Here is a 27,708-nt window from a genome sequence, read left to right as displayed (position 1 = left end):
GTTACTGCAGTTAGACTTTGTAGGGCAGTATAACATCCAACATTTATCTTAAAGGGACAGTTTACCTCAAAATCAAAAATACATTATTTGTCCTTTTACCTGTGGTTCTATTTATAAATCTTGGTTGTTTGGTGTGAGTTGACAAGTTTTGGAGATATGCTTTTTCTTAAATACAATGGACATTGAGGGTGTAAAGGTCTCTCAGGTTTGTAGATTGGAAGTAAAGACACACTGGAGAAAAAGAGTGGTCTCAATGAATGCAGGCCTTTTATTCAGGTCACAGGTAAAGTTATGCAGCGCTGGACTCAGACTGACATAGTTCTCACAGGATCCCAGTCAGTTAATAATTCACATTTAATCCTCTACAGAAGTTGGATTTAAGCGCAACCAAGTTCTATTGGCCAGTTATCAATGATGTGGACAGGCCAACAGCTGTCCAAGTCTTGTTAAAAGATTGTGATACACAGTGTGTGTGTGTTATTACAGGCACGTATCTATGAGCTACATTATCATTATCATAGTCTGGTTACTGAAGATAATCCACAGACCTTATTGTGAACGGTTTCATGTAGGAACTATAGCAGAAAGAAAAACATGTCTCCTACCTCATTGACAATCCATTCTCATTGTATGTTCACTGGAGGATTGTTTTCACATTATATTTTAGAGATTTAAGCACATAGAAACTCCTGCTTCACCAGGTGATTCTGCTGAACTGCACATGCATTATTCTGCAGGTGAATTTACAAGAAAAACACATTTGAGTGAAGGCAGACTTTAATATTTTGAATTTTTCCATATTCAGAATCTGCATATCAGATGTTGCATCTCCAGAGGAAAGAGACAAAGCAGCTCTCACGTGTTGCAACAAACATTATTTAAGCCCATACTGTCAAATTTCATAAATGCTGGGGATTAATCCTTAAAAAAATCCCCATATCTTTTTCAATAGTAAGCATAAACAAAGAGCCCCAGTTCTGTCACTGGTTTTGAAGGAGTTGACTTTGATTTGAATAAATGATTATAATGAAAGTAATGATAATGAACCACATTTCTAAATGTGTTAAAAAAATATCCTCACAATCATTAAAACATCAATCTGTCCTCCCTCATGTACAGTTTTGTGTTACAGCCCTTTTTTCTTAAAATACAAACACCTTCACCTGTTAGCAAAAGTGCTTTATTCAGCCAAGCAAACACAAAAATAACAATAATCTCCGTTGACCTACAAATGTAACTAATATTTCCTTCCACATCATTGATAGGTCCTGGGTAACAGGCAGCGTGATCTGCAGGAGCAAGCGCTTCAGCGTTGTTCAGTAACTCATACTGGTTGCTGGATCTTCCTGATTTATGTGTCCCATTCAGGAGATGACTCCGTGCTTTCTGCCCGTCTGGATGAAAGCGTCGACGCAGTGGTCGATGTCTTCGTCTGTGTGGGCGGCGGAAATCTGAACGCGGATTCTGGCTTTGCCCTTTGGTACGACTGGGAAGGAGAAACCGATCACATACACTCCTGTGGAGGGAAGAGACACAGTTACCAGAGCCTCAAACACACCACACATCAACTGAAACAAACAAACACAAAGCATATATATCACGAGTAAATGCCAAATAGCAGAAATGTATGTATACAATGTGTATAGAATGCATGTGTATGTCTTATTGTTTATATTCTCATTCTGTCTTCTATATCGACTGGATCGATCCAGAGACCAGCATGGACATTATTATCGAGAAGATGAGTAGCAGAAAATTGCTGCCACTTTCGGCTACAGCCCATATTCCAATCTTATCTGGCCTCCCACAAACAGCCCTGGCTCGAGGCTGTCTGGTAAAATTCCCCTTGAGTGCTGCAGCAGGAAAAAATCCTTTTTAGAGAAAAAACTATACTATCTAGGGACAGTTAACTTTAGTTAAGCATCCCTGTTGCTTGATTTCTTGTGATTAGTTTTATATATTGTATGTTTGTTTTATAATTTTTTCTTGTACATCTAATCTGTTGATGGCGTGCTCTATACTTCTATGTTTACTTTTTAGCCCCTGTCCCCTCCCCCTCAAAGGGCCTTACTGACCTGGTTAAATAAAGGTTAAATAAAATAAAATAAAACTAGACATGATATCTTTTATAGGAAATTGGTAAAATGAATGTGTTGCCACATAACTACTTTAACAACTACATGTAACTATGGACTGGCTGGGGATCAAGAATTGACAACTTTTTTATATTTTTATCTATATTTTGTCATTTCAGACAATGTGCTACCTTACCGTGTTATCTGGATTATAAAATTACACCACTGGCAAACAACAGGAACTGGGATACCCCACCCAGATATTATGTTGGCCCACTGTTGAGTACATTTCTATTCAAAAATCCTAATCAAGAGGTCTCCTGCTTCTATATGGAAAACTTGTGGGTCAAGTGGGTCACAATGGATTATGTACTATGTGAATTTTGATTTTTTTAAAAGTTGATCAATACTAAATGAAAGGAATGATATCGAAATTATTTTTTATATGAAAAAATAGGAAAATATAGATTCTATTTTATTGTTTTTTTTAAGCTACATAAAATTGGGGTAAATGCCATATGGCAACAATTTACCAACTAAACTCTTAAAATATATATTTAACAAAATATTTCCAACATTTAAGCAATTTAATGTAAGCTAAAAAAAAACATTAAGACATTTTTATCATGTTTAGGTAATAATAAATGCAATGTAGAGATAATGTTTATCCATTACTTTAAGCTAACAATCATTTAAGGACACAATGTAGAATACAGCTGATATGAAAGAGCTATGAGTAAATAATGGCACATTTTATAATGTCCCGGGGATCAGGGTGTCTCACCGAGCTTCAGCATATCATCGGCCATCACAGAGGCCAGCCGTGCGTCGCCCAGCATCACGGGACAGATGGGGTGAGCCGAGCCTGCGATGGTGAAGCCCGCCTGCGTCATTTTGTTCCTGAACCTGAACGCACGGCAGAGGAAAGAATGTTACGGCCACGAATACATGACTGCATCGTCACATCCTTCGTCAAGGAGGCAATGTCTTCAGTGTGGTTTTATCATCTGTTTGTCAGCAGCACATTTTTAGAGCAGATCCAAATTACAGGGCGGATACACAAATTATTTTCCACTTTCATTAACATTCAGTGAAGTGGTGATCTACTGTAAGCAAAGGTGGTCAAATCCTGCTGTTTGATCTTTATGAAGAGCTGCCTTCCCATGTTCCCCTGTCTTTTTTAATGACTGTGTCCAGCAAAAAAAAACCAAATCCTTCAAGCAAGTCAATTCTGCTAAAGAGAAAAGGAAAAGATAAAATATGCATATGATGTCTAGGAGTGTAGCTTGAGTATAATGTGCCTGAAGGCAGCATGTGGGCGTTAATGACTAAGGTTAAGAAACAAGATGCACTGCACTTATATTCGCCTATATACTGCATCTAAAACATCTGAGCTGCCAGGGCAGCTCATATATTAGCTCATTGGGTTACTGTTTAAGAACAATATAAACACATTGCCACAGTTAGGGCACAGTGGTAGTTATGACTGGAAAAAAACAAACAGCTGTAACATCCTGATTTCCATTTCTGATTTTTCACAAACTACTTCCAAATAGGGGAGATTCTGAATCAGAATTATGATGTGAATGAGCTCAAAATATAAGGACAACTTTGGAATCATGGTTGTAATTTATGCAGCCATTTCAGAGGTTTTAAATGTGTCAACAACAACTGACTTTCAGAAAAAGTCATCTTGAAGTAAAAATCTCTGTCTACAATATCAGCTTGGCTATTATGAATAATTTTGTGAACGGCCTTCCTACTATCATGCTATGCTTGTATATTGTGAAGAAGTAACATGCACAGTGGAACTAGGACTCATGATCTCTCTCAGGACCCAGAACTTTATCACAAAGTTGAATTAGAGACATTTTGTCTTAAGTTTTTTTTTATCTTATCGTTTTATAGAGTTATCTAGTTTAGACTTGAGTGTAAAATAACATTGGAAGTTTCAAGAAAAATGCACTACTGAGTTAAGGAATGTTTTTTTCTTACATGATCAATCCCAAAGTGTATTTGATCCCAAAGTGTTTTCTCCCCGACGTGCTAGTAAATTGGCGAGCTTGACTCACACAATATCTTTAACACAGATAATCCCACCCCACCTCGAAACAAACGAACCTCATGGTTTTGGCTGTCATGCTCTGTGAAATCTCATTGGAGGCGAGCAGCAGCTCCACGGCCCGGGTGGAGCAGCCCACCACAGGAGGGGGGAGTGAATTGGAGAACAGGTACGGCCGTGAGCGCTGCCTCAGCAGGTCGATGAGAGGCTTCGGGCCAACTGTGTAGCCACCTGAAAGGGAAAATGGAGAAGACACAGACTTGGCAGTTAGATTAGCTTAGCATAGCATAAAGACTGAAAACAGGGGGTAACTGCTAGCCTGGCTCTGTTACATTATGCAGGGTTCATGTTAGAGAGTATTAATGTTATTTAAAGTATTATATTATAAATTGTTATTAATTATTTTAATGTATTTAGTGTAAAGAATTGTTTTTAGCTTTATGGCATGATTCTCTGTGTAATTAACTGCTCTCTGTAGAAGCACTTTGTAAGCTGCTGTTTTTAAAAGGTGCTATATAAATAAAGTTGTTATTATTATTATTATTGTTGTATAATAAAGCTTTTATTATTGAGTTTAGCACAAAGACAGGAAACTGCTAACCTGGCTCCGTCCAAAGGAAACAAATCCACTTACATCAGCTCATGTTATTATTATTGTTAACATGTTGTATCTTGTTGTTTAATAGGAAAAAAAACTGGAGTGTGTGCACTGCATTCTGATGCTCAGTTTGATATTGAGCAGCTTGTCCTTATCATGTCTACATACCTAAATGTATTGAGTTGCTGCCATGTGATTGGCTGCTATTATATTTGCATTAACCAGCAGTTGCACAGGTGCAACTTATAAAGTGGCCGGTGATTGTATCTATCAAACAGCAAGTACTTTTCTTTGGGCTTCAATTTGAATATGTGGTGAGTACAAAATCAAAAACTTTGAACATTGAACATTACTAGTGGAAGCCAGCAGCCCTACACACACATCAAGCAGGAAAAATCAGCAGTTTCTCTGTGCAGTGAGGCAGAAATCTCCAAGGGCATGGAGAAATGTAGCTGGAAGTGTCATCTCTTGCTGTATTCAACTGAAATCGGATATCAGAGTTTGGCTCTTGTAAATTTCCAACCAGCCACAATTTTTCATATATATTTTTCTTTTATTGATTGTCTAGAGCTGGTGTGGTAAGGTCTGCCAAAGCATTTCTTGGCTAACTTCCTTATGTTTCTGCTGGTTGGACCCAGCCAAGAAATAGTTTGGCACATCTTCCTGACTCCATTTTTTTCTCCAATTAAACAACAAGATTCAACATGTTAATAATAATAATAATAATAATAACATGAGCTGATGGTAAGCGGATTTGTTCCCTTTGGACAGAGCCAGGTTAGCAGCAAGGTTATTATAGTTAACCAAAACTAACGAAATAACGAAAACTAGAATTGAAAAAACATTTTCGTTAACTGAAATAAAAAAATAAAAAAAAAACAATAAAAAAAAAAACAATAACTAATTGAAATTGTATTGTAAGGTTACGAAACTAGCTAAAACTAACTAAAATTATAGTGAAAATGTACTTCATTTTCGTCTTTGTCAACTTTTTTCATACATGTACCTTTTTGGTTGATATGAAATCTATTTAATCTTTCTGGTTTTATGACTTAATAAACTTATTGGGGCTAAGATGGATCAGACAAAGGAAATAAAGGCAACATTTATTTTGAATTTTTTGAATCTGGCACCCAACAAATATCCCATTACAAAAAAACTAAAACTAATACAAACTAAACTAAAACTAAGCATTTTCAAAAAAAATAAAATGAATAAAAATTTGCAAAACTAATTAAAACTAACTGAATTTGAAAACAAAAAATAACAACGAAATTAAAACTAAAACTAATGAAAAATCCCAAACTATTAAAAACAGCAGCTTGCAAAGTGCTTTTACAGAGAATTACACAGAGAGTGATGCCATAGGGCTAAAAACAATTCTTTAAAATAAATAATAATAATTTATAATATAATAATTTAAATAACATTAAACATACATTAATACTCTCTAACTTGCTACCGGAATTTTCAGTGTAATCACAGTCACAGGTTAGATGGAGACATACCAGCTGCTCCTCCCAGAGCTTTCCCCAGGGTGGAGTTTACAATGTGAACCCTGTCCATCACTCCCAGGAGCTCGTCTGTTCCTCTGAGAATCACAGGGAGCAGAACCATTAGTTCACTCTAATGATAGCAGATATACAGCTTACCTTTACTAAAGCATGTACAGTACAAGCCAAAAGTTTGGACACACCTTCTCATTCTATTGTTCTTTATTTTCATGACTATTTACATTGTAGATTCTCACTGAAGGCATCAAAACTATGAATGAACACATATGGAATTATGTACTTAACAAAAAAAGTGTGAAATAACTGAAAACATGTCTTGTATTTTAGATTCCTCAAAGTAGCCACCCTTTGCTTACTCGAATATAAGACATGTTTTAAGTTATTTCACACTTTTTTGTTAAGTACATAATTCCACATATGTTCATTAATAGTTTTGATGAATTTACAATGTCAATAGTCATGAAAATAAAGGAAACGCATTGAATGAGAAGGTGTGTCCAAACTTTTGGCCTGTACTGTACGTATGTGTAGAATTATTTACTTTAGTTACACCTGTTAGTGACAGCATGGCTTTTTTTCCCACACAATATTTTTTATTTTATTTTCAGTTTATAATACTTTGACATACAGGCTTTACATTCATGTATCTTCATTCAACTTCCATATTTTAAGATAGCTGCATTCACATAGAGACAGAAAAATAAAAACAAAGCAAAACATAACACTTCGAGCAGGTATGCTCCTCCTATTAAAGAAAATGGTAATCTATATACAATTGAGTATCGTTTGTAATTGGTGTAGATTAAAACACATATATAGAAAAGCAATATGAATCTGACAAGATGGGAATCTGCATTGTCCACAAAGACTAGTTATCCACTTTTTCATCCATTAAATCTAAGTCTTTAATGTAGTTGATGAAAGGGCTCCATATGTCCTCAAATACATGCTGTTTAGCCTTTAATATGCAAGATATTCTGTCTAAAGGAAGGTTTGCTAACATCTGTCTTATCCATTGAGTAGTACTTGGTCTATAAATCTTTTTCCACAATAATGCAACACATTCCTTAGCATAAAGCAAGCTGAGGTCTATAAATGTCTGCTCTTTCCTACTACAGTCATGATTCTCTGGGTATAGGCCAAACAAAAAAAGTTTAGGGTAAGGTCAAATTTGTTTTGAAATAATCTTCTCAACTAAAGCTCTTACCTCTTCCCATAATATTTTAATCTTTCTGCATTGCCAATTGCAGTGAAACAAAGTTACACTGGATTCCATACATTTTGTACGTACATCTAGCATGACTTTTTTTGTTACAAACAAAATGTGATGTAATTCTGACCCACCTGCCCCGAGGCCCCAGGAATCCTGTGGCGTGGCATTCGTCTATAAACACCATGGCTCCGTACTGTTCAGCCAGGTCACAGATTCCTGTTAACGGAGCCACGTCTCCGTCCATAGAGAAGACTCCATCTGTCACCACCAGGCGCATCCGAGACGACTGAGGAGGACAAAACAGAGTCGTGATGATCAGTGGAGCGAACACTGGTCTAATCAATACTGTAACCCTTACCTGACCCTCTGGAACATGGCTTTAATGCACCATGACACTCTAATGGACATGCTAGGAGAATGACCTGTGTGAACTCCATAAAATTCTGTGTTGATGTGAGCAGTTATTATGATTGTCAGCAAGTATTTTATTCTGAAAGTGCACACACAGCAAATGATGCAGTCAATGCTGATGAATAACTGGGAAACAGCAAGTAGGGCTGGGCGATATGGACCAAAAGTCATATCCCGATATATTTAGGATACTGAATATCCATATACGATATATATCCTGATATTTTTATCGCAAAGTGAGAGCAAATGTTCAGTTAAAGTCAAATATGACATGTCACAAGTAGTTTTATTGAAACCATTTACTTAAGTGAACATAAATACTGTATAACAGGAGTACCTTTTTTTTCAAAATCAAAGCTCCATAAAGTTTATTACATTAAGTTATTTTATTTAAACATTTAAATAAAAAAATATCTTAAATAAAAATAGCTTATGAAATTAAATAGGCCAATCTTTTTCTAAAATCAATATAATTATGAGGAAAGAATAACGAACGATATGGTTTAATTCCATATCACATTTAAAAATATATATATTTTTTTTATATCGACATATCGCCCAGCCTTAACCGCAAGCTTGAGTATAAGCCGAATTCACCCAAAATTACAAATCAAAACATATTTTCTCAGTCATTTGAAGTGATATCTTGCCATTATTTGCTCTGGTTTTGCCTCCGCCCAAATACAACAGTAGATATTTACTGTTTGCTCAGCTCAATTGCTTTTTTTTAATGGTTACTACAGTTCCTACAGCTGTCAGGGTTTCTGTTCTTGCACAGTATTCTATGTAGTTTCCAACAGTGGCAGGTTTACAGCTTGAAATTCATCGTCATTTTTCCTCTTAAATTCAGACAGACGTACACAGAGGTAGGCTTCTAATTTCTCAGCGATGACAGCATTGGTTATGTTGACTGAAACTGTTACTAGCAGATTTTATCAGCTGGAGCATGATTCAAAATTAGACTGAGGTCAGCTGCAGTGTTGATGCATGGCTATCTTGAAGAAAACAGAAGCAGATGCCCCACTGACCAACAAAGCCTGGTCTAAAGTCAATGGCACAGTATTTTTATGCTATTTAAAAACTCATGGGATTCACAATGCACATAAACTCTGTCTTGAAACTCCATGTCAGTTTCAAACCAGTACTTTAGAGGGAAGTTGAAGGCAGGGCTCAACGTTGCTTCATTTTTACGTTGTGACATCATGAGGAAGTAATGCTTTGTGGATTCAGGAGGGTTAATAGTGGATAGGTAATGGATAGAGGTGGGGAAAAAATCGATACAGCATAGTTTAGCGATATTATATCGATTCATGGCTGCCAAGAATCGATTATTTAGGATTTGGATTATTTTCTGGAGGCCGTAGCGGGCTTCCTCTTTTAGGAAAATAATGGAGATACTGGTATCATATGAATCTAGAAGATCTAAGGAATCTATAGGCACTGTGTTCAACACGTGTATCGTGTTGAACAAGTTGTCGAAATAACGCTGCAAAGTTCTTCTTGTTATTCTACAGCACAGAAAGAGGTCCACACTTACCTGAGACTCTTTGAGCTTGTTCTCCAGATCACTGAGGTCCATGTGTTTGTAGCGTAGCCTCTTTGCTCTGCACAAGCGGATCCCATCAATGATGGAGGCATGGTTTAGCTCATCGGACAGCACTGCGTCATCTGGGCCCAACAGAACCTGTGTGTAAGAGTAATATGATACTGGTCATAATAGGGGATAGGGCTGGGCGATATATCGATATATCAATATAATTTTAAATGTGATATGGAATTAGACCATATCGCATATATCGATATAGTTCAAATTTGAGCTGTGATCCTTGATCAAGGCAAGCTGCTTTATATATAAATGCTGCCCTTACTAGGTTTTTGTCATATTTAGTTCTTTTGTAATGTTCGTTATTCTTTTCTCATAGAAATATATTTATTTCAGAAAAAATTGGCCTATTCTAATTCAAAGGCTATTTTATTTAAGATATTTTTTATTTAAATGTGCACGTTATGGTGCTTTGATTTAAAAAAAAAAATAAAAAAGCTACTCCTGTTGTTATACAGCATTTACTGTATGTTCACTTAAATAAACGGTTTCAATAAAACTACTTGTGACATATCATTTGACTTTGACGAAACATTTGCTCTCACTTTGTGATAAAAAATATCGGGAAATATAATGTATAGCGTATTTAGATTTTAAATATATCGGGATATGACTTTTGGTCCATATCGCCCCGGCCTTAACAAGGGAGATCTTTGTGATTCTCTCCTGTTTGTAAAGCATGACATACCTCAAACAGTCCAGCGTTTGCATCAAAACAGCTAGCATAGAGGATGCAGTCCTCCCTCTCATGAAACTCAGCCAGCTTCTTTTCCAGATTTTTGTGTAGATCCTGTAATCACACAGTGAACTCATTCAATGAGACTTGTCTGGGTTACAGCATGTCGCTGTTCCTATGTTGATGTGTTGCTTGCGTGGCGAATAAGTCCTCATACCTGTGTGCCACAGATGAACCTGACAGAGCTCAATCCAGCACCATATCTCTTCAGAGCATCAATCCCTGCCTGCACCACCTCTGGGTGACTGGACAGTCCAAGGTAGTTGTTGGCACAGAAATTCAATATGCCTGAGAGAGAGAGAGAGAGAGAGAGAGAGAGAGAGAGAGAGAGAGGGTTCAGATGGAGAACAGGAAACCTAAGGATAAAAGGTTGCAGTACAGCAACTTGAACCCTGCATTTAAAAGTCTTTTTGTTAGTTTTGTTGGCAAAAGATGCAAATGAAACCAAAGCCAACATATCAGAACAAAGAGGGACAGAAAAAACAATGCATGGGACTGTGGCGGTGCGTCCGGATGAAATGAACAGAGCCATTTCACACATGAGTGGCCAAAAGTCAATGGGCCATTCATGAATTAGCAGAGTCCTTTTTTTTTTAAGCAAAGGGTCATCCTGAATTAAAAACACTGGCAGAGGGGCAAACAGAATAGAGATTATCTGCTACAGTGTCACTTTTCAATTCATTACAAATTCCTTTTGCTATAAAAGTCAAGTGTAATCTTTGTGCAATTGGGCAACGTGCAATAAACATTCATGCACTTAATTTAACATATAGCAAAAAAAAAAAAAATCCTCACTTTAACTGACAGATGACTAGCACCATGCTGTCAGTAACGCCATTTTCCTCTTGTGAAGAGGTACCATGTTAATGCTTCTCAGGTTCTTGTCAATGTAATCTAATGTTTCTCTTCTGTGTTGTGTGATGTGATGTTTTTTTATGAAGCAACAATGCACTGTGCCCAAGCCAAATTTCCCTTTGGGGACAATAAAGTTTAACCTTAACAGCGTACCGTTTATGTTATTAGTAGGCCTGTCATGACAACATATTTTTTAGGACGGTATATTTTCCCAGAAACTGTCTATAGTAACGTTGTATCGATGTTGTTTTAGATTTATAACAATATTAGAGCATAATAAGTACTTTTACACAGTAATGAATTCTTAAAGCTCGGGAATATTAAATATTGGAATTGACAAGTGGAAAATAGAAAATAAAATATCCTAGATCTCTGTTATAAAAATATTGCAATGAGATAATCATTACGTATTGTATTATTAAAATAATATATAAACAGCTGGAATGGCTGCTTGGGAAATTTGGGGTTTTTTCAAGGCAATTCTTACTGCCTGTCAAACATCTGCAGCATTACTTTAAACACAACACAAAAAACACAAAAAGTCATGCATGCAAACAACAATATATTGGGTCCAGAAAAAACCCATTGTGTCCATTTTTATATATCGAACTATAAGTCGATATTAGTTATTATCGGGACAGGTCCAGTTATAAGCCATTTTGAGATATTTTATTGCATCATTATTCTAACTTATTTGAAATTAGCCTGGATTACTGGTGGTCTCAGGGAGGGTATACAGCAGGTGCACTTTTGATTATTTTCACCCCTGCCCCTCAAACATTCTGAGTCCGCCAGTGGCTTATAGATAGATAGATGGAAGGATTGATGGATACATAACATAATATATAATATGTAAACATGTATATATATACACACACACAAGATATGATATAATATGATATATTGTACCAGCATTATATATGCATATAAATACTTGACTATACAGGATATGCATACAATAGATAATATACTAAGAGTATAAGAATATGCAAATAATGAAATGTGCAAAAGGACAAGAATATTGTATAAATATGATATATAATATCAATATGATTAATATTAACACATATCACATTTGATGTGAAGTATATGTTTCAGTATTTGGAGTGGAGTGTTGTGCAATGTGTTTTTTATTTTGCAATGTCAATTTTGTGTTAAAGTTGTGTATTGGACAGAAGTCAGTCCTGTGAATCAACTAAACAAGACATTAGCAAGCTGGTGTGTCCTCCAGTAACGTTACATGACTTCTGTTAACAGCTTGAGTCAACACGAGTGAAGTTCACCATCAAGATAACACCGTGGGGGAGCGCCCAGTGAAAACAACGACTAGCTACTGTGTTTATAACCTATGTTTGGTGCGTTTAAGGACACATATGTCCCATTACTACCACTTATAACCTGCTGTAAACTACTACCACTCACTGCTGCGGCTGCCGTCCACGTTGATTGAAGGTCCCTGCTTTGACGTGATGATCCTCTCCGCTTTCCACGTCCCCGCTGCTCGGATACCGTCGAGCTCGTTCTCCAGCACCGCTCTGGCCTCAGCGCCTGCGGAGGTGTAGCTCCGGCTCAGAGGCGAGGCCGAGGGTCGCAGGACACCCCGGACCGGTTTCACCAAACTCCGGGCAACTTTTCCGAGCGACATGACGGTGTAACGGTGGTACTGAGGTGCCAAATGGCCAGGAGAGCAGGACGTAAAGAGCAGAGGCGAGGCGTGGCTACGTCACGTAACAACGGTAGGCGTATGTGTTGTGGGCCAATCAGCGCTCAGGGCACTTGCGAGGTGGCTTGTGTTGTCCAATCAGATTTCAGGGAGTGTTTACTCACTGGATCAGATTTACTGTGCAGCAACATGTTGCCTTGTGTGAAATGCTACAGTGTGTGGCTTTGCTTTACTCTCAGTGTTTTTTCCTTTAATCAAAACAACTTCACAACGAAGATTGTGTTACAGCTAAATACACATTTTCTTGTGTTTCGGTGTCATTTTTATCCTAACAGCCACACACACACACACACACACACACACACACACACACACACAAACACACACTGACCCTGGTTATCCTCTGTGACAAATTAGGACTGCCATCATACCAGATTTTTACTACTAGATCAAAATGGCCGAAATAACGATATCATCGCGATATCAATCGAAAAAATTATAAAAAGATAAACAAATAATGCCATCAGTCAAATGAATCTTTAACTTTGTTTTCTCATACTTTTTTTTTTGGCATTCAACTTCAACTTCAATCATTTGCACTAAAAATACATTAAATAATTTTTTTTTTTTAAATAGGCCTATATATATATATATATATATATACACACACACACACACACATATATATATATATGCCCAGGAATGCAAGTAAATAACTATAATTTATAAATAGTAATGTGCTTTACTATTTTTTTCAGTTCTTTTGTAAAATAGTAAATTTGAAAATTAATGGATAACAATAATAATTATATTATAGCTTTATATATCATCAGCTTCTACCTACTGGTGTATTAACCATTACAGTAACATAAAAATGATTTTGGTAATTAATAGTGTTAATTTAGGACAGCTGTGGCATAAGCCGGTGCTCTAATACATTTTTTAAGTATTATACATTACAATGTTTAATATATAATTACAAAATTGTTAAACATAGAATTGTACTCGTCCATGTATGAAGAGTTTAATGTGCTTGTATTCTGGTGCATTAACATATGGTAAAAATGTACAAGTCAGTGAAGTAAACCCTGCACAGCAACGTGTCAGCAGTCATTGGGTGTGACATGTTCAAGCCAAACTGAATTAACAACAGACAGGAATTAAAGATTTGCAGTGGTCCCATACCTGCAAAGCCATGAATTGGATTATACAGTAAGAATGAGAACAGCCAGACTTCCAGTTAATAGTTTTAATTTATTACATGACAGCAGTCTGTCATGACTTCCTGTTAAACTTCAAGTAAAACATTTTCACAAGGGAATGCTGGATGTAAAAAAACATAGTTCCACATAATTTTCTTTTACATCCTTTATCAATAATGACATAAAGCATCAAACTATTTCATGAAGTGATAGCTGAGCTTCTCTTTCACACAAGTTAACAGCGTATGCTACTTTGACAGGGGCGCTTTCTGTAACCCTTCATCATGTTTAACAATATATATATATATATATATATAACAGCAATTTAATACATAACCTATGTTGCAAAAGTTGTCTTCTGTAACAATACCCCCTCTCTTTCTTTCAACAGCAGGAATGTAACCATATAAAATGTGCAAAAGTTTGCATTCAACACATGGACAAACCCTCATAACGACGTCAAGTAAAAACCTCTGCCCTTCATCAAATAACATTATTTTTATCAGTTAAAAAACTTGTTTGCTCCGCAGTAAAGAGCAGTATACACAGCTATGACGTCCTTCCTTTAGATATGGGGTGTCATTCCCATGTCAAAATGTGCCATTTAACCATTTCTCTAAAGGAAATTTCTCAGCGGATGGCGCCGAAGCTTCATGAGTTTATGTTAGTTCGGCAGGTTTGTAGTGCAGCTTAAGACTCGGAGTGGTTGGTGTCCTGTGAAGAAGCTCTCACTGATGGCAGACGCTCCGCCGCTTTTGCTCGTCCTGCCAAAAACCTGTCAAACTCTGCAGAGGGAGAGAAGACGAGATAACACTTCATGAATTATCTTAGAAGAATAATGGGATGAGGAAGTAGCAAAAAAATGGATCTTAAAAATGTGATTTCATAAAAGGATGCTGGTGTCAACATAAATAAAAATACCAGAGTTTTGTAACTGCAGAAGTACAAGTAAGTTTTTTTACTGCACTGTGAACTTGTTTTTATATGTTTTATGCCTATTGTCTATGTACAAAAATACTTTCTGCTGCTACACTTCTGTGCAATATAAATATTCTATTTTTACATTTCTATATTTTATATTTATACTTTATTTATGACATTCCAGAATACAACGGAATTTCATTCAATGTGTATATTTTTATGTATAACTGAATGACAATAAAGTCTGTCTAAGTCTAAGTTAGCAGTTCTTGAAGTAGTAGTACTGAAAAAAAACCTTGGGTCAAACTAACCCTGAACTGATTCATCACTCAGTCATTCACTCAATCATTCATCAAGTTACTTAATTTTTTTCTTTTACATGAAAAAAATAAAAATAAAATAAATAAATAGGCAGCAGTCTTTTTAAAGTAAATACTTAAAAATTGCACAACTGTGTACAGTTTCTGTGCTCAATAGGTCTAAGAGGTATATGTGGCACCAATGTCAAGTGAAGCCTCTAGTGCCACCTACAGGACAAATAGACAATTACTTAGCAGAACATAAGAGATTCATGGGTAGAAAATAGACTTTAATGTATTTATTATTAAAGAAAAGTAGGGCAAAATGCTATGAAAAAGATGCTGTAGAAGTAAAGGTAGCCAATTCAGCACAAATTCTGTCATTATATTATTTTTTATATTATATACACACTAAATATGCACGAAACTTAACATAACATAACTCCTGGGAAGCTGCATAACACGGGACTACCAAATAAAATAATGGATGATTTGAGGGGAAGTTAAAAAGAAAGTGAAGTGTTCAGATGCTCACCTTCACTCGTCACACCGTCTGAGTCTTCAAAGTCATCATACTGTGTCACAAACAGAAAAGGCATATATTGTTTTACACATATAAATAATATATAAATATGGACACACACACACACACACACACACACACACAACTTGTTACCTGTACAGTTAAAAGATACATATAGTTCATTGTATAATTCTATTTAATACCAAAAAAGCTATGATTGATCAAAGTAGTTTCCTTTCAAGCTGAAATATAAACTTGATGATAATGCACTAGAAAGCACAAAAAAAATGCCTTTGTCACTTCAGAGTGAAAGCATGCTTTATGTACTGTACTTCCACCCAAAATATATATAGTACAAGTGTTTGGCTTTGTGTGGATATGTCAGGTCATTTTGAATAGTTCTTCAGACTATTACATTTATTGCTTAATATTTTGGATTTTACAGATTTATGTAACTATTCAAGTTAAACACTCCACAATTATCATTTGGAACTGCTATAAGAATTTTTTTTTATTAAAATGATACATCAAAACTCAGTGACAGAGTTATTATATTTATTAGAGGTGGCAATCAGCTCTGCTGTTTACATTCAAAGAAATACAATTGATATTTCCCTCATTAATTATGTATTATTTCACCCATCTAATAATCTATAACTAGAGGTGTGAATCAGCAGAGGCTCCACGATACGATTTTATCCTGATACTTTGCGATATGGTGAGTATTGCGATACAATGCGTTTTGTGATACTGCATTTTGTGTCCACAAAAAATTGAATCAAGAATTGTTTTGTCAAATTCTCAGTCTATTCATCTCACTTCAGTCTTTTTATTTCTCCACAATCAGAGTCAAACCCACAGACTGACCAACAGTCAGTGCTCTGAATTTATTTGAATGAAAGATAAAAAAGACTAACTTTGCAGCATTATTTTGACAACTTCCTGACACGATATCCTGACACACATGGTGCCTATAGATTCTTTAGATCTTCTAGTTTCATATGATACCAGTATATTCTTAAAAGTGAGCCTGCTACGGCCTCCGGTAAAAAACAAAAACAGCGAAAATATGGATACTAAATTAATGCTAAATATCAATACTTGGCGGCCATGAATTCATTAAAAAAACTGCCACGCAAAATATACTGTATACTACACTATATCGATTATTTCCCCCACCTCTAATATTTATCTATCTATTTGGAAGGTCTCCAGACATTTACCTCATCATCGAGCTCCAGCCATTTCTCAATATCATCCATTACAGTCGACTGGTTTATAGGAATCTAAGGAAGAAAAAAGAGCAACAGGATAGTCAGCACAGAAAAGTATGAACTGTTGGTTTAAGTTTATGAAGATGTAAAACAACTACCAAACCACCTAAAAAATAAAACAAAGGAACGAGCACATGTTGGGGAGCAAAGCATGACAGGTATGATGATGGAGCGTATCAGGACAGTGCAACCCAAACGTTGTCATGCTCTATAGTGGGCGTAGGCACAAACTATAAAAACATCTTATTGTCTTCACCACTTAAAAAAAAACATGCAAACCACTGCGTTTTATCTCAACACTTGAACCACCAACCAAACACCCCAAAAAGTGATCCAAACAAAAGCAATCCAGACCACAGCAAAAGTTGCAACCTCATGACAAAACCAAGAGACAGAGGGAGTGGAGAGGTGAGTCGATGTGAAACCAGGACACATTTTGGACACAGACCCACCATTCCCCTTTTAATCATCCAATCTAACTTTGGTGAGGAGCTGCGGGTGGAGGTTGGGCTGTCCTCCTTCATGTACAGACAGAGAGTTCATTTAGGAAGAAAAATGGTTACTGAGACAAAGCAACATACATATTTACTCAACCAAGGAGCTGAACCCATGGTGACACAGGTGTAACACACACTTTAAATCTTCCAGAATCTCCCATATTCAGCTTTATCCTTCACCTTAACTCATTAAATCCCTAAACGACGTATACTCAACACCCTGGTGTGGTGGTCATGTGACTGTGACAAGAAGTGACTTCTTCAAAATGTGGCTGTGACTGGAAACAGAAATCTAAAAAGGTAGCTCATTTCAAAAAGCTTATTTTTTTTGTTTCTAGGCTAACTAGTTTAAACCCATTTAACAATTCTAATCCGTTAATCGGGTGTCCTTTATTGCATTTAACCCTATTAGAGTTTGTTATTTGTTTTATTTATTATTGATTTATTATTATTTTGTACTTAAAAACAAATCTGAAAAATATTTTTTTGTTAAAAAGCACTATTTATGTCACAATTTTAATATATGTTGTGGAGATGCAGAGAAAAAGGCAAATTTGTGTTTCTGTAAGTAGAAAAAGTGTCTAGTTTTATTTATTACTTAAAATAAGAAATATCATTAAAAAAAAATACCATAAACGCCCAATGTAACACATATGTCACATCACAGATCTTTGACATTTAGGGGTAGTATTTTTTTTTAAAACATCATAAATGTGTTCTATGTGGTCCACTTGGTCTGTGGTATATCCCTCATAATTTTCCTTTAAGGACAAATGGGTCTGGGTTCTTATGGGTTAATAAGGCAGCTCATTCTGTGCTTGACTGAAACTCACTGACAACAATCCCCCCAAATCCTGTCCTTCCTCTTGGACATGATTGGCCTACACTCATACATTGTGCACAATACCATCAGTATCTAAACAGGGAGCTTGTTACTCTGTTGCACATTTAAGCTCAGTGTTAACAACTACAATATGACACACGGTGGTGAAAAGTAACTATAGACCGAATTTGGGAAAAACCCTTCAGTAAATGAGGTGGTAGGCATTTTGGGGTAAAAGTGTTTTCTTGGTTGTTCCCATAGTATTTTTTATGCTGAATCCATTTCTGCCGGATGTCAAGCTGTAAAAGTGACGGTTTAGTCATAATTATTGATTAATTAGCATAATGATTGATTAATTGACCACAATGCTGGTCCAAAGAATGAATGGAGGTGAACTGGCCTGAGCCGGTGACTTCAAATTTAAGACTCACAGTAACCTCTCACAAAGAAAGAGTATGGGTATATTATACTTTTCCTGAATTGACAGAGTCTATTAATTATTGCAGATGTTGGTTTTTGGGTCCCTGATGTCCCTTGATCCTAAAGGGATCACATAAACTATATAGTTTTGGTGAAAATTGTAGGAAAACGTGTGTAATTTATGGTTTAAAGAGGTCATGTGACCTCTGTGTTTGACTGAAAGATACAACTTTGGGCTTAAATGAAAGCCATGGATGCCCACTTTACAATGATCCCAAACAACCATATATAATATATTCACAAATTGGAAAATTATACACATTTCTAATATTAACACTTTTACCCCAAAATGCCTACAGGGCTCCAGAATTCTGAAGTTACAGCCCTGTCTACTAAGTACATTTACTCAAGTACTGTACATAAGTACAATTTTAAGGTACTTGTACTTTACTTAAGTATTTCCATTATAAGTTTTTACTTCTTTTCCACTACATTTTGAGGCAACTATTGAACTTTCTACTCCACTACTTTTAGCTGACAGCTTTAGTTACTTTACAGGTTGAGATAAAACATAAAAACATTATCAATTTAAAGTGATCTGACATTTTTTAAATTAAATCTCATAACAGTATAATTAGTTGTTTAAAGAGAGAGATAGATTATGATAAATGAGCCCTATCTTGAGAAGATAACAATAGTATGAGAACAATAAATAATAAATATTCTCAATAATTGAGAACAATAAAATATTTAGAATATATAAAACAGTCTGAGTGGGTCCATTCTGCATAACAAGTAATTTTACTTTTGATACTTTAAGTACATTTTGATGCTGATACTTTCGTACTTTTACTTTAGTAAGTTTTGAATGCAGGACTTTTACTTGTAGTGGAGTAATTTCACAGTGTGGTATTAGTACTTTATATTTAAGTAAGAGATCTGAATACTTCCTCCACCACTAATGATACATAGTATTGGGTTTCATTGCAAAAGCTTGACAATTTCTTGAGCCAAATGAGCCATTTCCACACTGATTTTTTCTGGTGGTTCTCAAGGACCAGATAAGTAAAATTCAAACATGTCAGCCGATAAATCTTGTGACCTGTGCAACTGTGTAAAAGTTGAATTACACGTTGTCTTTGCTCACCGTTACAGCGTTGTGCAGTCTGCTGTCTGGAGCCTGAGCCAGGCCGTCCACTGCAACTTCATTCTGTGCACTGAAACACAAGATTTGCACTTTGGTTAATCGCCATGTAAGCTAATAATTTCAGTTAACACAGTGAAATATTGGCACCTGTCTTTAAGTGGAATTAATGGGAATGAGTAGGATTTAAACTCCAAAACAAAGATCAACATCTTTGCTAATGCCATTCCTGAGAAAGAGCTGCATGATTGCTTTGTCAGATTGTATTTGTTACATTGTGATATTACAAATCAGCAGAATTTGCTTTGGTTATTCACATAGCCTTCCCTGTAGTGCCCCAACATTAACACCAAAGTCTTCCACCATGAACCAACAGTATTCATGTTACTTATCACTACTGATTATATAGAAGTGGATATTCTTAAAATATTTCTACATATAATTGAACTTTGAGTGTTCTGGTTTGGTCAAGTTTGCATTCATACTGCTAACATGGCTCTGTGAGTGGCAGAAGCTGGACGTTTGAACCATTTATCCATCTTCTTTATCTTACTTTTAATTATTTACCTTTAGCTAACTACATACTATAAATTAAACTTTAAATTATTTACTTATTTACCTTTAGCTAACTAGTCTTTACTATAAATTAAACTATCTACTATAAATTAATGTCAATTAGCTAACTATGAATTAATTACCTTTAGCTAACTATTGATTAATTAATTACCTTTAGCTAACTTTGAATTACTTTCCTTAAGCTGACTTTGAAGTTAACGGTTTAGACTTCTCTGCCTGCTTGCTAACTAGTTTCTATGTATTATTTTTCATATATATATTATCCTATTTGGAAAAGTTGCTTTCAGTTTCTCTGCTGCATCTACCTGGAACATCTTACAACATTCACTCAAACTCAACACAATTATAACTATGGGCCAGTTTAAAACTATGACAAACAATAACTGTGTTTTTTCTGTACTCTCGACATCATTGTAAATGAGGGGTTGCCCTCAATGATTCCTTGAGAAATAAATAAAGGATAAATGAAATGAATATAACCTACTCTCAGTTCTAAATCACTGTTTTAGCGTACACCAAAATACACTTTGCAACTTATGTTTATACTGTACATCTTCATGATCACAAACACTTGTACTGATAACATTTCTGTACCTTGGTCTTAGTTTAGTTGAGACATTCATATTCTGTGATAAAGCGTCATCTGATTCACTTGTACCTGCAAGAAGAGAGCAAGAAGTTAACAGTGCATATACTGAACATGTGCATTATGTAGATATGTATGAAGATGTACAAGTCATAAGAAGTACTTACTAAGTCTTGCCATCTGACTTGACAAGCTGTCCGCTTTTGACAGACTGAGTGAGCTGTCACTGGTAACTAATGCGAGCCCTGATTGGCTGATGGACTCGGGTGTCAAGTTGAGGTCTGTTAGGTTGACGTATGTGTGACTCTAAGGGACACAGTGAAGTGAAAGAGCATGATGCCACCATTTCATTACAAGTATTGGACTGTGAAAATATGAATAACAACCAATTCAAAAATCACTTCTGTGTTCTTCTTTACCTTCTCTGCTGCGTTTTGCCCATTTGGTATTCGTCTTTCAAACCTGTAAGCAGAACAACATGATATCGATCTCAATTGGCAAAACATCCTTTTATTTTGTTAATTAATAAGGTGGTATAATAATAATAAATGTAGTAAACCTGTGGTAGCGAGTAAAAGCGGTGTTCATCTCATCATTAGCTGCCAGCAACTCTTCAATCAGCTTCTCCTCACTGAGTCTGGGGACGATCTTCACTATCCTGTCTTGCATTTCCTTACATACTGTGTATAACTGCTAATGACACAATCAAACAAAGAATGTGTGGGCGGGGGTTTGAGGGGCCAGATGCAACACAAAATGTAAAAAAGTACAAGATCAGGCACCTTTCAACGACTGGAAGAAAGAAAGTTTCTTGCATTAGAATGCTTCATATTATTAAACCTGAGTCTTTTTTGTTTTTTTACCTCCAGCAGCTCCATGTCTGCTTGTTTTACCGTGACAGGATCGAGCTGACTCATCATGTCTGACATCATGGTTAGGTTGCTGCGAACCACTCCCAGCTCTGTCTTCAGCATTTTTATCTGGAAAATCAATGATATTTCCTGAATAAACACGGCTATCGTACTCCTTGCAAAAAGTCAAATATTGATTTCATAAGTACTGGAGGCCAAAATAAGTTGAGAAATATAGACACTAAAAGGAATTGTGAAGCAGCACTTTAGCGAACATGAAAAAACACCAGTGATTCATAGGAAAAATTGTGTATTTAAAGTACTGAAATATGAGTTTCTAGTGCAGCAAGGCCATCACCTGGCTGGGAGTGAAGGCATTGTTTCCCTCTAGGGCCAGCTTTAGCTCAGAAGTCTGTGGTGGGATGAGCGGAGGTTTGGAAGAGAGCAGAGCAGCAGGCAGAGAAGTGACAGCAGGCCCATTCCCAGGCACAGTCTGCTAGGCAAAGGTATAGAAATGACCCGAAGAGAAACACGACCAAAGGTGATAGATAGGTGGCACTGAAATATCAGCAGTGAGCAGTGGTGGAAAAAGTATTCAGATCCCTTACTTCAGTAAAAGTACTAATACCACACTGTGAAATTACTCCACTACAAGCAAAAGTCCTGAATTCAAAACTTACTGAAGTAAAAGTACAAAAGTATCAGCATCAAAATGTACTTTAGTATCAAAATAACAAGTACTTGGTTTTTAAGAGCAAACTTAAGACTTATTTCTTTAATTTGGCTTTTACTTGAACCATTTTTAAAGATTTTTCTGCTCATGCATCTTAGTGTTACATCTTCTCTTTTATTTATTTATTTATTTACTACTATTTATATATATAATTTTTAAATCATGCTCTACTTCTTAATTATTATTTAATGTTTTATCTTTTTTCTCTAGCTTTTAAAAAACTTTTTGTTATTATTATTATTTACTTTTATTTATTCATTTTTTTATTTATTGTTTCTATGTTTTGTTATTATTATTATTATTATTATTATTATTACTTTCTCCTTTTTTATGTAAAGCACTTTGTGTTGCATCTCTCTTGTATGAAAAATGCTATACAAATAAAGTCTGATTGATTGATTGATGCAGAATGGCCCCACTCAGATTTTTATATATATCCCAAATATATTACTGGATTATTATTTTTGATGCATTTATGTAAGCAATTTTCTTATGTTCTATTCTAGGTAGGATTAAATGTCTTTAAATTGATCATGTTTTAATGTTAAATTTCCACCTGAAAAGTAACTGTCAGCTAAATGTAGTGGAGTAAAAAGTACAATATTTACCTTAAAATGTAGTGGAGTAGAAGTATAAAGTTACATAAAATGGAAATACAGTACTTGAGTAAATGTACTTAGTTACATTCCACCACTAGCAGTGAGCACATCAGCCTTGCTTGTACCTTTTTAGGGCCTTGGACGGGTGAGTAACCGTCCAGCTCTGTCATGGGGAACTCAAGTCCCTTCCTCCGCAGGTCTTCGTACACGGACACCACACCCGTCAGGTCAGGTGAGCTCCGGAATGCGTCGGCCCACGCCTTAACAAGAGAAAACCACAAATTACTATCAGGCAGTACAGCAACCACACCAAGGCTTGAGACAACAACCTGATTTTTCTCCCTCGCTGCCACAGTGTTGCCAAACATGTAATGTGACATATTTTACCTGCACGATGCTGAGCACTCTGTCATGCAGCACTAATGGAGGGTTGTTTCTCGGGATGATCGACCGAACCAGAACCCCCTCGACAAAATCACGCGTCGTCACCAGGATGTGAAACCTGTAGCCGCAGTTCTTCACACACGTCTCCAGGACCTAACAGGAGAAGTGGAAGAGTCAGCAAAAGCAGTACAAAGCTTTGTTTTCAAACCAAGAACATAAACTGAGTCAACAGAGTGGTGGCAGTGGACTGGAGCATGAGGGTGACGAGGGATCAACACTCACAGTGAGCGTCAGCATAACCTCTTTGAAGTTCTTGTTCCCCACAATCCTTTTCTTTATGGCTCTGACTGCATCTCTGGGTCTGTAATTACAGAGTTTTCAACGGTCACAACCATGTAACCTCCACAGGACTAATCTGTTCCTGATGCAGACGGATAACACACACACACACACACACACACACACACACACACACACACACCCTTCTTCTGAGCTGTTGATCATGTCGCAGATCTCCATGTTGAGGGCCCAGTCTTCTGATGGCAGGCTGGAGCCGGTCGCACTCTCTGCGCAAAATAGGTGAATACACAGTGGTGAATATTGACATGGTGTAGCAATTAACAATTTACTGATGAGTTTATTGTATAACTTGCCTTTTATGATTGCCTATACATTGTTAGATAGGAAAATCCTGCATAGTATACCTTTAAAAAATAATTAAATCTCATACATTTTTAATACAATTAATGTTAGTTGCAACAAAATGTTGTGCATTGCTTTGATACAATCAAGAATTCACTGTGCATGTAGCTTCTGTGGCTTGTTTTGTTTTTCATACATTAGATTTCTGATTACAGTAAAATAACTGCAAATATAAGACTATTTAAATTACTGAAATACTTCAATCTGACTAACAGGATTCAGTATCTAGTAGAAAATCATGTATCTAAATACATAAATGGCTAAGAGCCAAACTGTTTATTGATTGTGCTCGAGACATTCTCTGAAAAACAACAACAATAGGTATGGCTCTTATATATATATAGGCTGTTTATAGACATGGGAAAGGATGGGAAGGTGGGCGTATTGAATATTCTTTGTAAAAATGTACATTTTGTATCATAAGTAGGGCTGGGAGATATGGACCAAAAGTCATATCCCGATATATTTAGGCTGAATATCAATATGTGATATATATCCCGATATTTTTATTGCAAAGTGAGAGCAAATGTTCAGTCAAAGCCAAATATGACATGTCACCAGTAGTTTTATTGAAATTGTTTATTTAAGTGAACATAAATACTGTATAACAACAGGAGTACCTTTTTTAAAGTCAAAGCTCCATAAAGTGCATATTTAAATAAAAAATATCTTAAATAAAAACAGCCTATGAAATAAAATAGGCCAATCTTTTTCTGAAATAAATATGTTTATATGAGAAAAGAATAATGAACATTACAAAAGAACTAAATTTGGGCAGCATTTATATATACAGAAAGAAGGAAAAATTGAACTATATCGATATATGGGATATGGTCCAATTCCATATCACATTAAAAAATATATTGATATATTTTTTATATCAAAATATCGCCCAGCCGTAATCATTACTAATACTGTATTAAGGGCTGCTGTGATTAAATCGGCGTATCTATTTTTGTATTGACTGCCTCATTCCGCATCAGTAGATGAAAACACATGTGCAGTCATTAAGCTACAGTTGGACGTGCATCTAATTTGGGTCAGGAGGATATGGCCCACTTTTAGTCCGCCCCGCTGTTGGCAGCTTAAACAGACACAATAACAACCAATCAATTTGAGCCTCCCGACATCTAAGTCCCGCCTCTGCCAAATCATTGTTTACCGGACGCGTCAATCAAACTATTACCCGTTGCTCCTCTTGTCAGCCTTAACACATTTACCTTACATTTATTATGTCCATGTATTGACATTATATATGTATTCAGTCGTGCATTAAAACCATTTTTTTGTAAATTAAAATAGGACATGTCGATAAAGATGAGAGTGTCGGCGGTGTATTGACTCCAGTAGAGGTGACTGAGCCTCACTAAGGCGCATTTCGTTATTACAATGCAGAGAAAAATTAGGTGTTTTTTTTAAGAACTCACCTATCCGCTGCCCCACCGGCGTGCTGAACGGATTCCCCAGTAAAAACTCCATGTTGAGGACGGTGAGGGCCCAGCAAAGCACCGACGTCCCCGGGCCGAGCCGTACGCACACTAGCCCGCTCCTCCTGCAGACTGCTGCTGCTGCTGCTCACACAACACAGTGGGCCACTAGTTGAACTGCGTCATCTTTAAAGTGACAGCGGCCTCAATCAGCAGCCGCTGAATAACGTCAGTACGTTACTACTGCACCCCTTACCGGCACTGAGCGGCAGTTTATAACCGCTGAAAAATAAAGTGCTCTCAGAAATGTATGTGTTACTATAATAATAATAAACTATAGTGTATATATATATATATATATATATATATTTTTTTTTTTTTTTTTTTTTTTTTTTTTGAACAATTGAAAATACAAACTCTCAACGAGGATAATAACAATATTCAAACAGTAATAATACAAACTAGAAAATTTCCTCTGGGGAAATTTTGAAAGGGCCACGGGGGCTACTGCAGGTGTGTGTACACTACGATGAGACTCTTCAGAGATTCCAAACTATGCCCTTTAACCTCAAAATGTGTGTGTGTGTGTGTGTGTGTGTGTGTGTGTGTGTGGCGAAAATCGTATAAAGTTATGTGTGTGTGTGTGTGTGTGTGTGTGTGTTTGTGTGTTTGTGTGTGTATAATTAAAATCACATAAAGTTACCTGAGCTTCAAAGTTACTTTGAAGCATGTGTATGCATGTGTGAGGAGTGTGAGCACTTAGGCGCATGTGTGTGTTTGTGTATCTGTAACTGTAATCACATCAAAGATCAAAGGCAATCAGATCAAAGCAATCAACAGAATTAACTGACACCTGCCAGTGACAGCAGCCAGAGGTGAACAGAGGTCCAGAGGTGGACTGGAATTTCTGACCTCGAACAGAAAGCATTTTTGGCAAAACCATAATACCTATCATTGATTCGACTTCACTTTGAGCATCCTGAGTTCTTCAAGAACGTCTACATATGTTTTTTTTTTAAGAAAAATGAAAAAATTGCTTTGTTAGAGCGATCTAAAAAAACTGTTCGATTTCCCTTATTCCGAAATCTTCCTGCGTTTTTAATATGGGAGCCAATGAGGCTGTTGGTGCGTGTTGGTGGTGCATCTGTGCGTCCTACGCCCAAACTATAACTCTGACAGCTTTACCAGAGGATTGTGAGTGAGAAGACAATTTTTCCTACGTTTATATGTACAAATTATTTCTGTAGAGTGGAATTTGTGGTCTGGAGCGCAGTTTTCAAATTTATTTTTTGACAGTTTTTTCTCTCCCTCTACACTCTGACGATGCTGTCACACACTGTGACACGAACATTCCATGCAATACACACCCATTATAATCTCAGAATTTCTCCAAAAATGATCATGGTCATTGAACAGGGATTGATAAAAAAAACTATATGACCTATCGAGATGTGGATTAATACACCAATACACAATATTTGTGTCTACTGTTTAAAGTGTAAATGGAGTCTCTAGATGAAATTGTGCTGGAGAAGTAGACGTTTAAAAATATCCAATTATTGTTCTTTTTCGCTCATTTTTTTTGTCCGTCCCATTAATTTCAATGCAAAATTTTGGGCAGTTTTTCGCAACTTACGTCGACATAATAAAATAAGTTATAATTCAGAACATCAGGAGACGGGCAAAGTCCAGACTTAATTTAATGGCATATTTGCTTTTTACCTTTTTTAAGGGATAAGAAAAATAATTTTAATTCATTAATAAAACCAGAGAAGGAAGGCTTAGAATTTCTCCACTTTGCACAATGAATGTAATATTTACCCCAAAGTATTATTATGTTTATAGGGTCTGAAACAGATAAGTCTAAATGATCCATATTAAAAAAATTATCTAATTCAAATGGCAGCACATTGTTAATTTTTAAATGCTAAACTATAATAGCACACATGAAACTCCCATATGTCAGGCTAGTGATGACTGTAAGCTAACACATGTTAATGTATGTCAAAAGCTGCAA

General features: G+C 36.1%; 2 protein-coding genes across 7 annotated transcripts; both read right to left on the bottom strand.

The window, feature by feature from the left end:
• Positions 1-245: 245 nt before the first annotated feature.
• On the bottom strand, positions 246-12,775 carry gcat (glycine C-acetyltransferase). The gene is made up of 9 exons (XM_059348928.1): positions 12,490-12,775; positions 10,370-10,500; positions 10,165-10,266; positions 9,411-9,557; positions 7,594-7,748; positions 6,244-6,326; positions 4,197-4,368; positions 2,860-2,981; positions 246-1,516 (listed from the first exon to the last, which is right to left on the bottom strand). Exons 1-9 carry the CDS (start codon positions 12,710-12,712, stop codon positions 1,365-1,367), a joined length of 1,287 nt encoding a protein of 428 aa, XP_059204911.1. The 5' UTR covers positions 12,713-12,775; the 3' UTR covers positions 246-1,364.
• A 996-nt stretch (positions 12,776-13,771) lies between these two features.
• Positions 13,772-25,823, bottom strand: tom1 (target of myb1 membrane trafficking protein). 6 transcript variants are annotated; one of them, XM_059348667.1, is made up of 16 exons: positions 25,692-25,823; positions 24,044-24,128; positions 23,845-23,923; positions 23,566-23,715; positions 23,304-23,438; positions 22,205-22,342; positions 21,859-21,975; positions 21,555-21,685; positions 21,415-21,457; positions 21,163-21,301; positions 21,004-21,067; positions 19,837-19,906; positions 17,402-17,467; positions 16,899-16,961; positions 15,688-15,727; positions 13,772-14,717 (listed from the first exon to the last, which is right to left on the bottom strand). In XM_059348667.1, exons 1-16 carry the CDS (start codon positions 25,741-25,743, stop codon positions 14,623-14,625), a joined length of 1,467 nt encoding a protein of 488 aa, XP_059204650.1. In that variant the 5' UTR covers positions 25,744-25,823; the 3' UTR covers positions 13,772-14,622. The 6 variants fall into 6 exon arrangements, with proteins under 6 accessions (XP_059204650.1, XP_059204647.1, XP_059204652.1 ...); XM_059348664.1 differs by having other exon boundaries at positions 13,773-14,717; positions 21,555-21,688; XM_059348668.1 differs by having other exon boundaries at positions 13,779-14,717; positions 22,205-22,339.
• Between the last annotated feature and the right edge of the window lie 1,885 nt (positions 25,824-27,708).

Source organism: Centropristis striata, chromosome 13 (assembly GCF_030273125.1).
Source record: "Centropristis striata isolate RG_2023a ecotype Rhode Island chromosome 13, C.striata_1.0, whole genome shotgun sequence".
In the NCBI taxonomy this organism is placed as follows: Eukaryota; Metazoa; Chordata; class Actinopteri; order Perciformes; family Serranidae; genus Centropristis; species Centropristis striata.
This window is presented reverse-complemented; position numbering and strand designations above follow the sequence as displayed.

Coding starts and splice junctions, on each gene's coding strand:
- gcat (XM_059348928.1), bottom strand. CDS start 12,712: ATGTCGCTCGGAAAAGTTGCCCGGAGTTTGGTGAAACCGGTCCGGGGT. Junction 6,327..7,593: donor TTCCTGGGGCCTCGGGGCAG/GTGGGTCAGAAT, acceptor TGTGATTCTCAG/AGGAACAGACGAGCTCCTGG. Junction 2,982..4,196: donor ATGACAGCCAAAACCATGAG/GTTCGTTTGTTT, acceptor CCGTGCGTTCAG/GTTCAGGAACAAAATGACGC.
- tom1 (XM_059348664.1), bottom strand. CDS start 25,743: ATGGAGTTTTTACTGGGGAATCCGTTCAGCACGCCGGTGGGGCAGCGG. Junction 21,976..22,204: donor ATGCCTTCACTCCCAGCCAG/GTGATGGCCTTG, acceptor TTGATTTTCCAG/ATAAAAATGCTGAAGACAGA. Junction 21,302..21,414: donor GGCAAAACGCAGCAGAGAAG/GTAAAGAAGAAC, acceptor TGTGTCCCTTAG/AGTCACACATACGTCAACCT.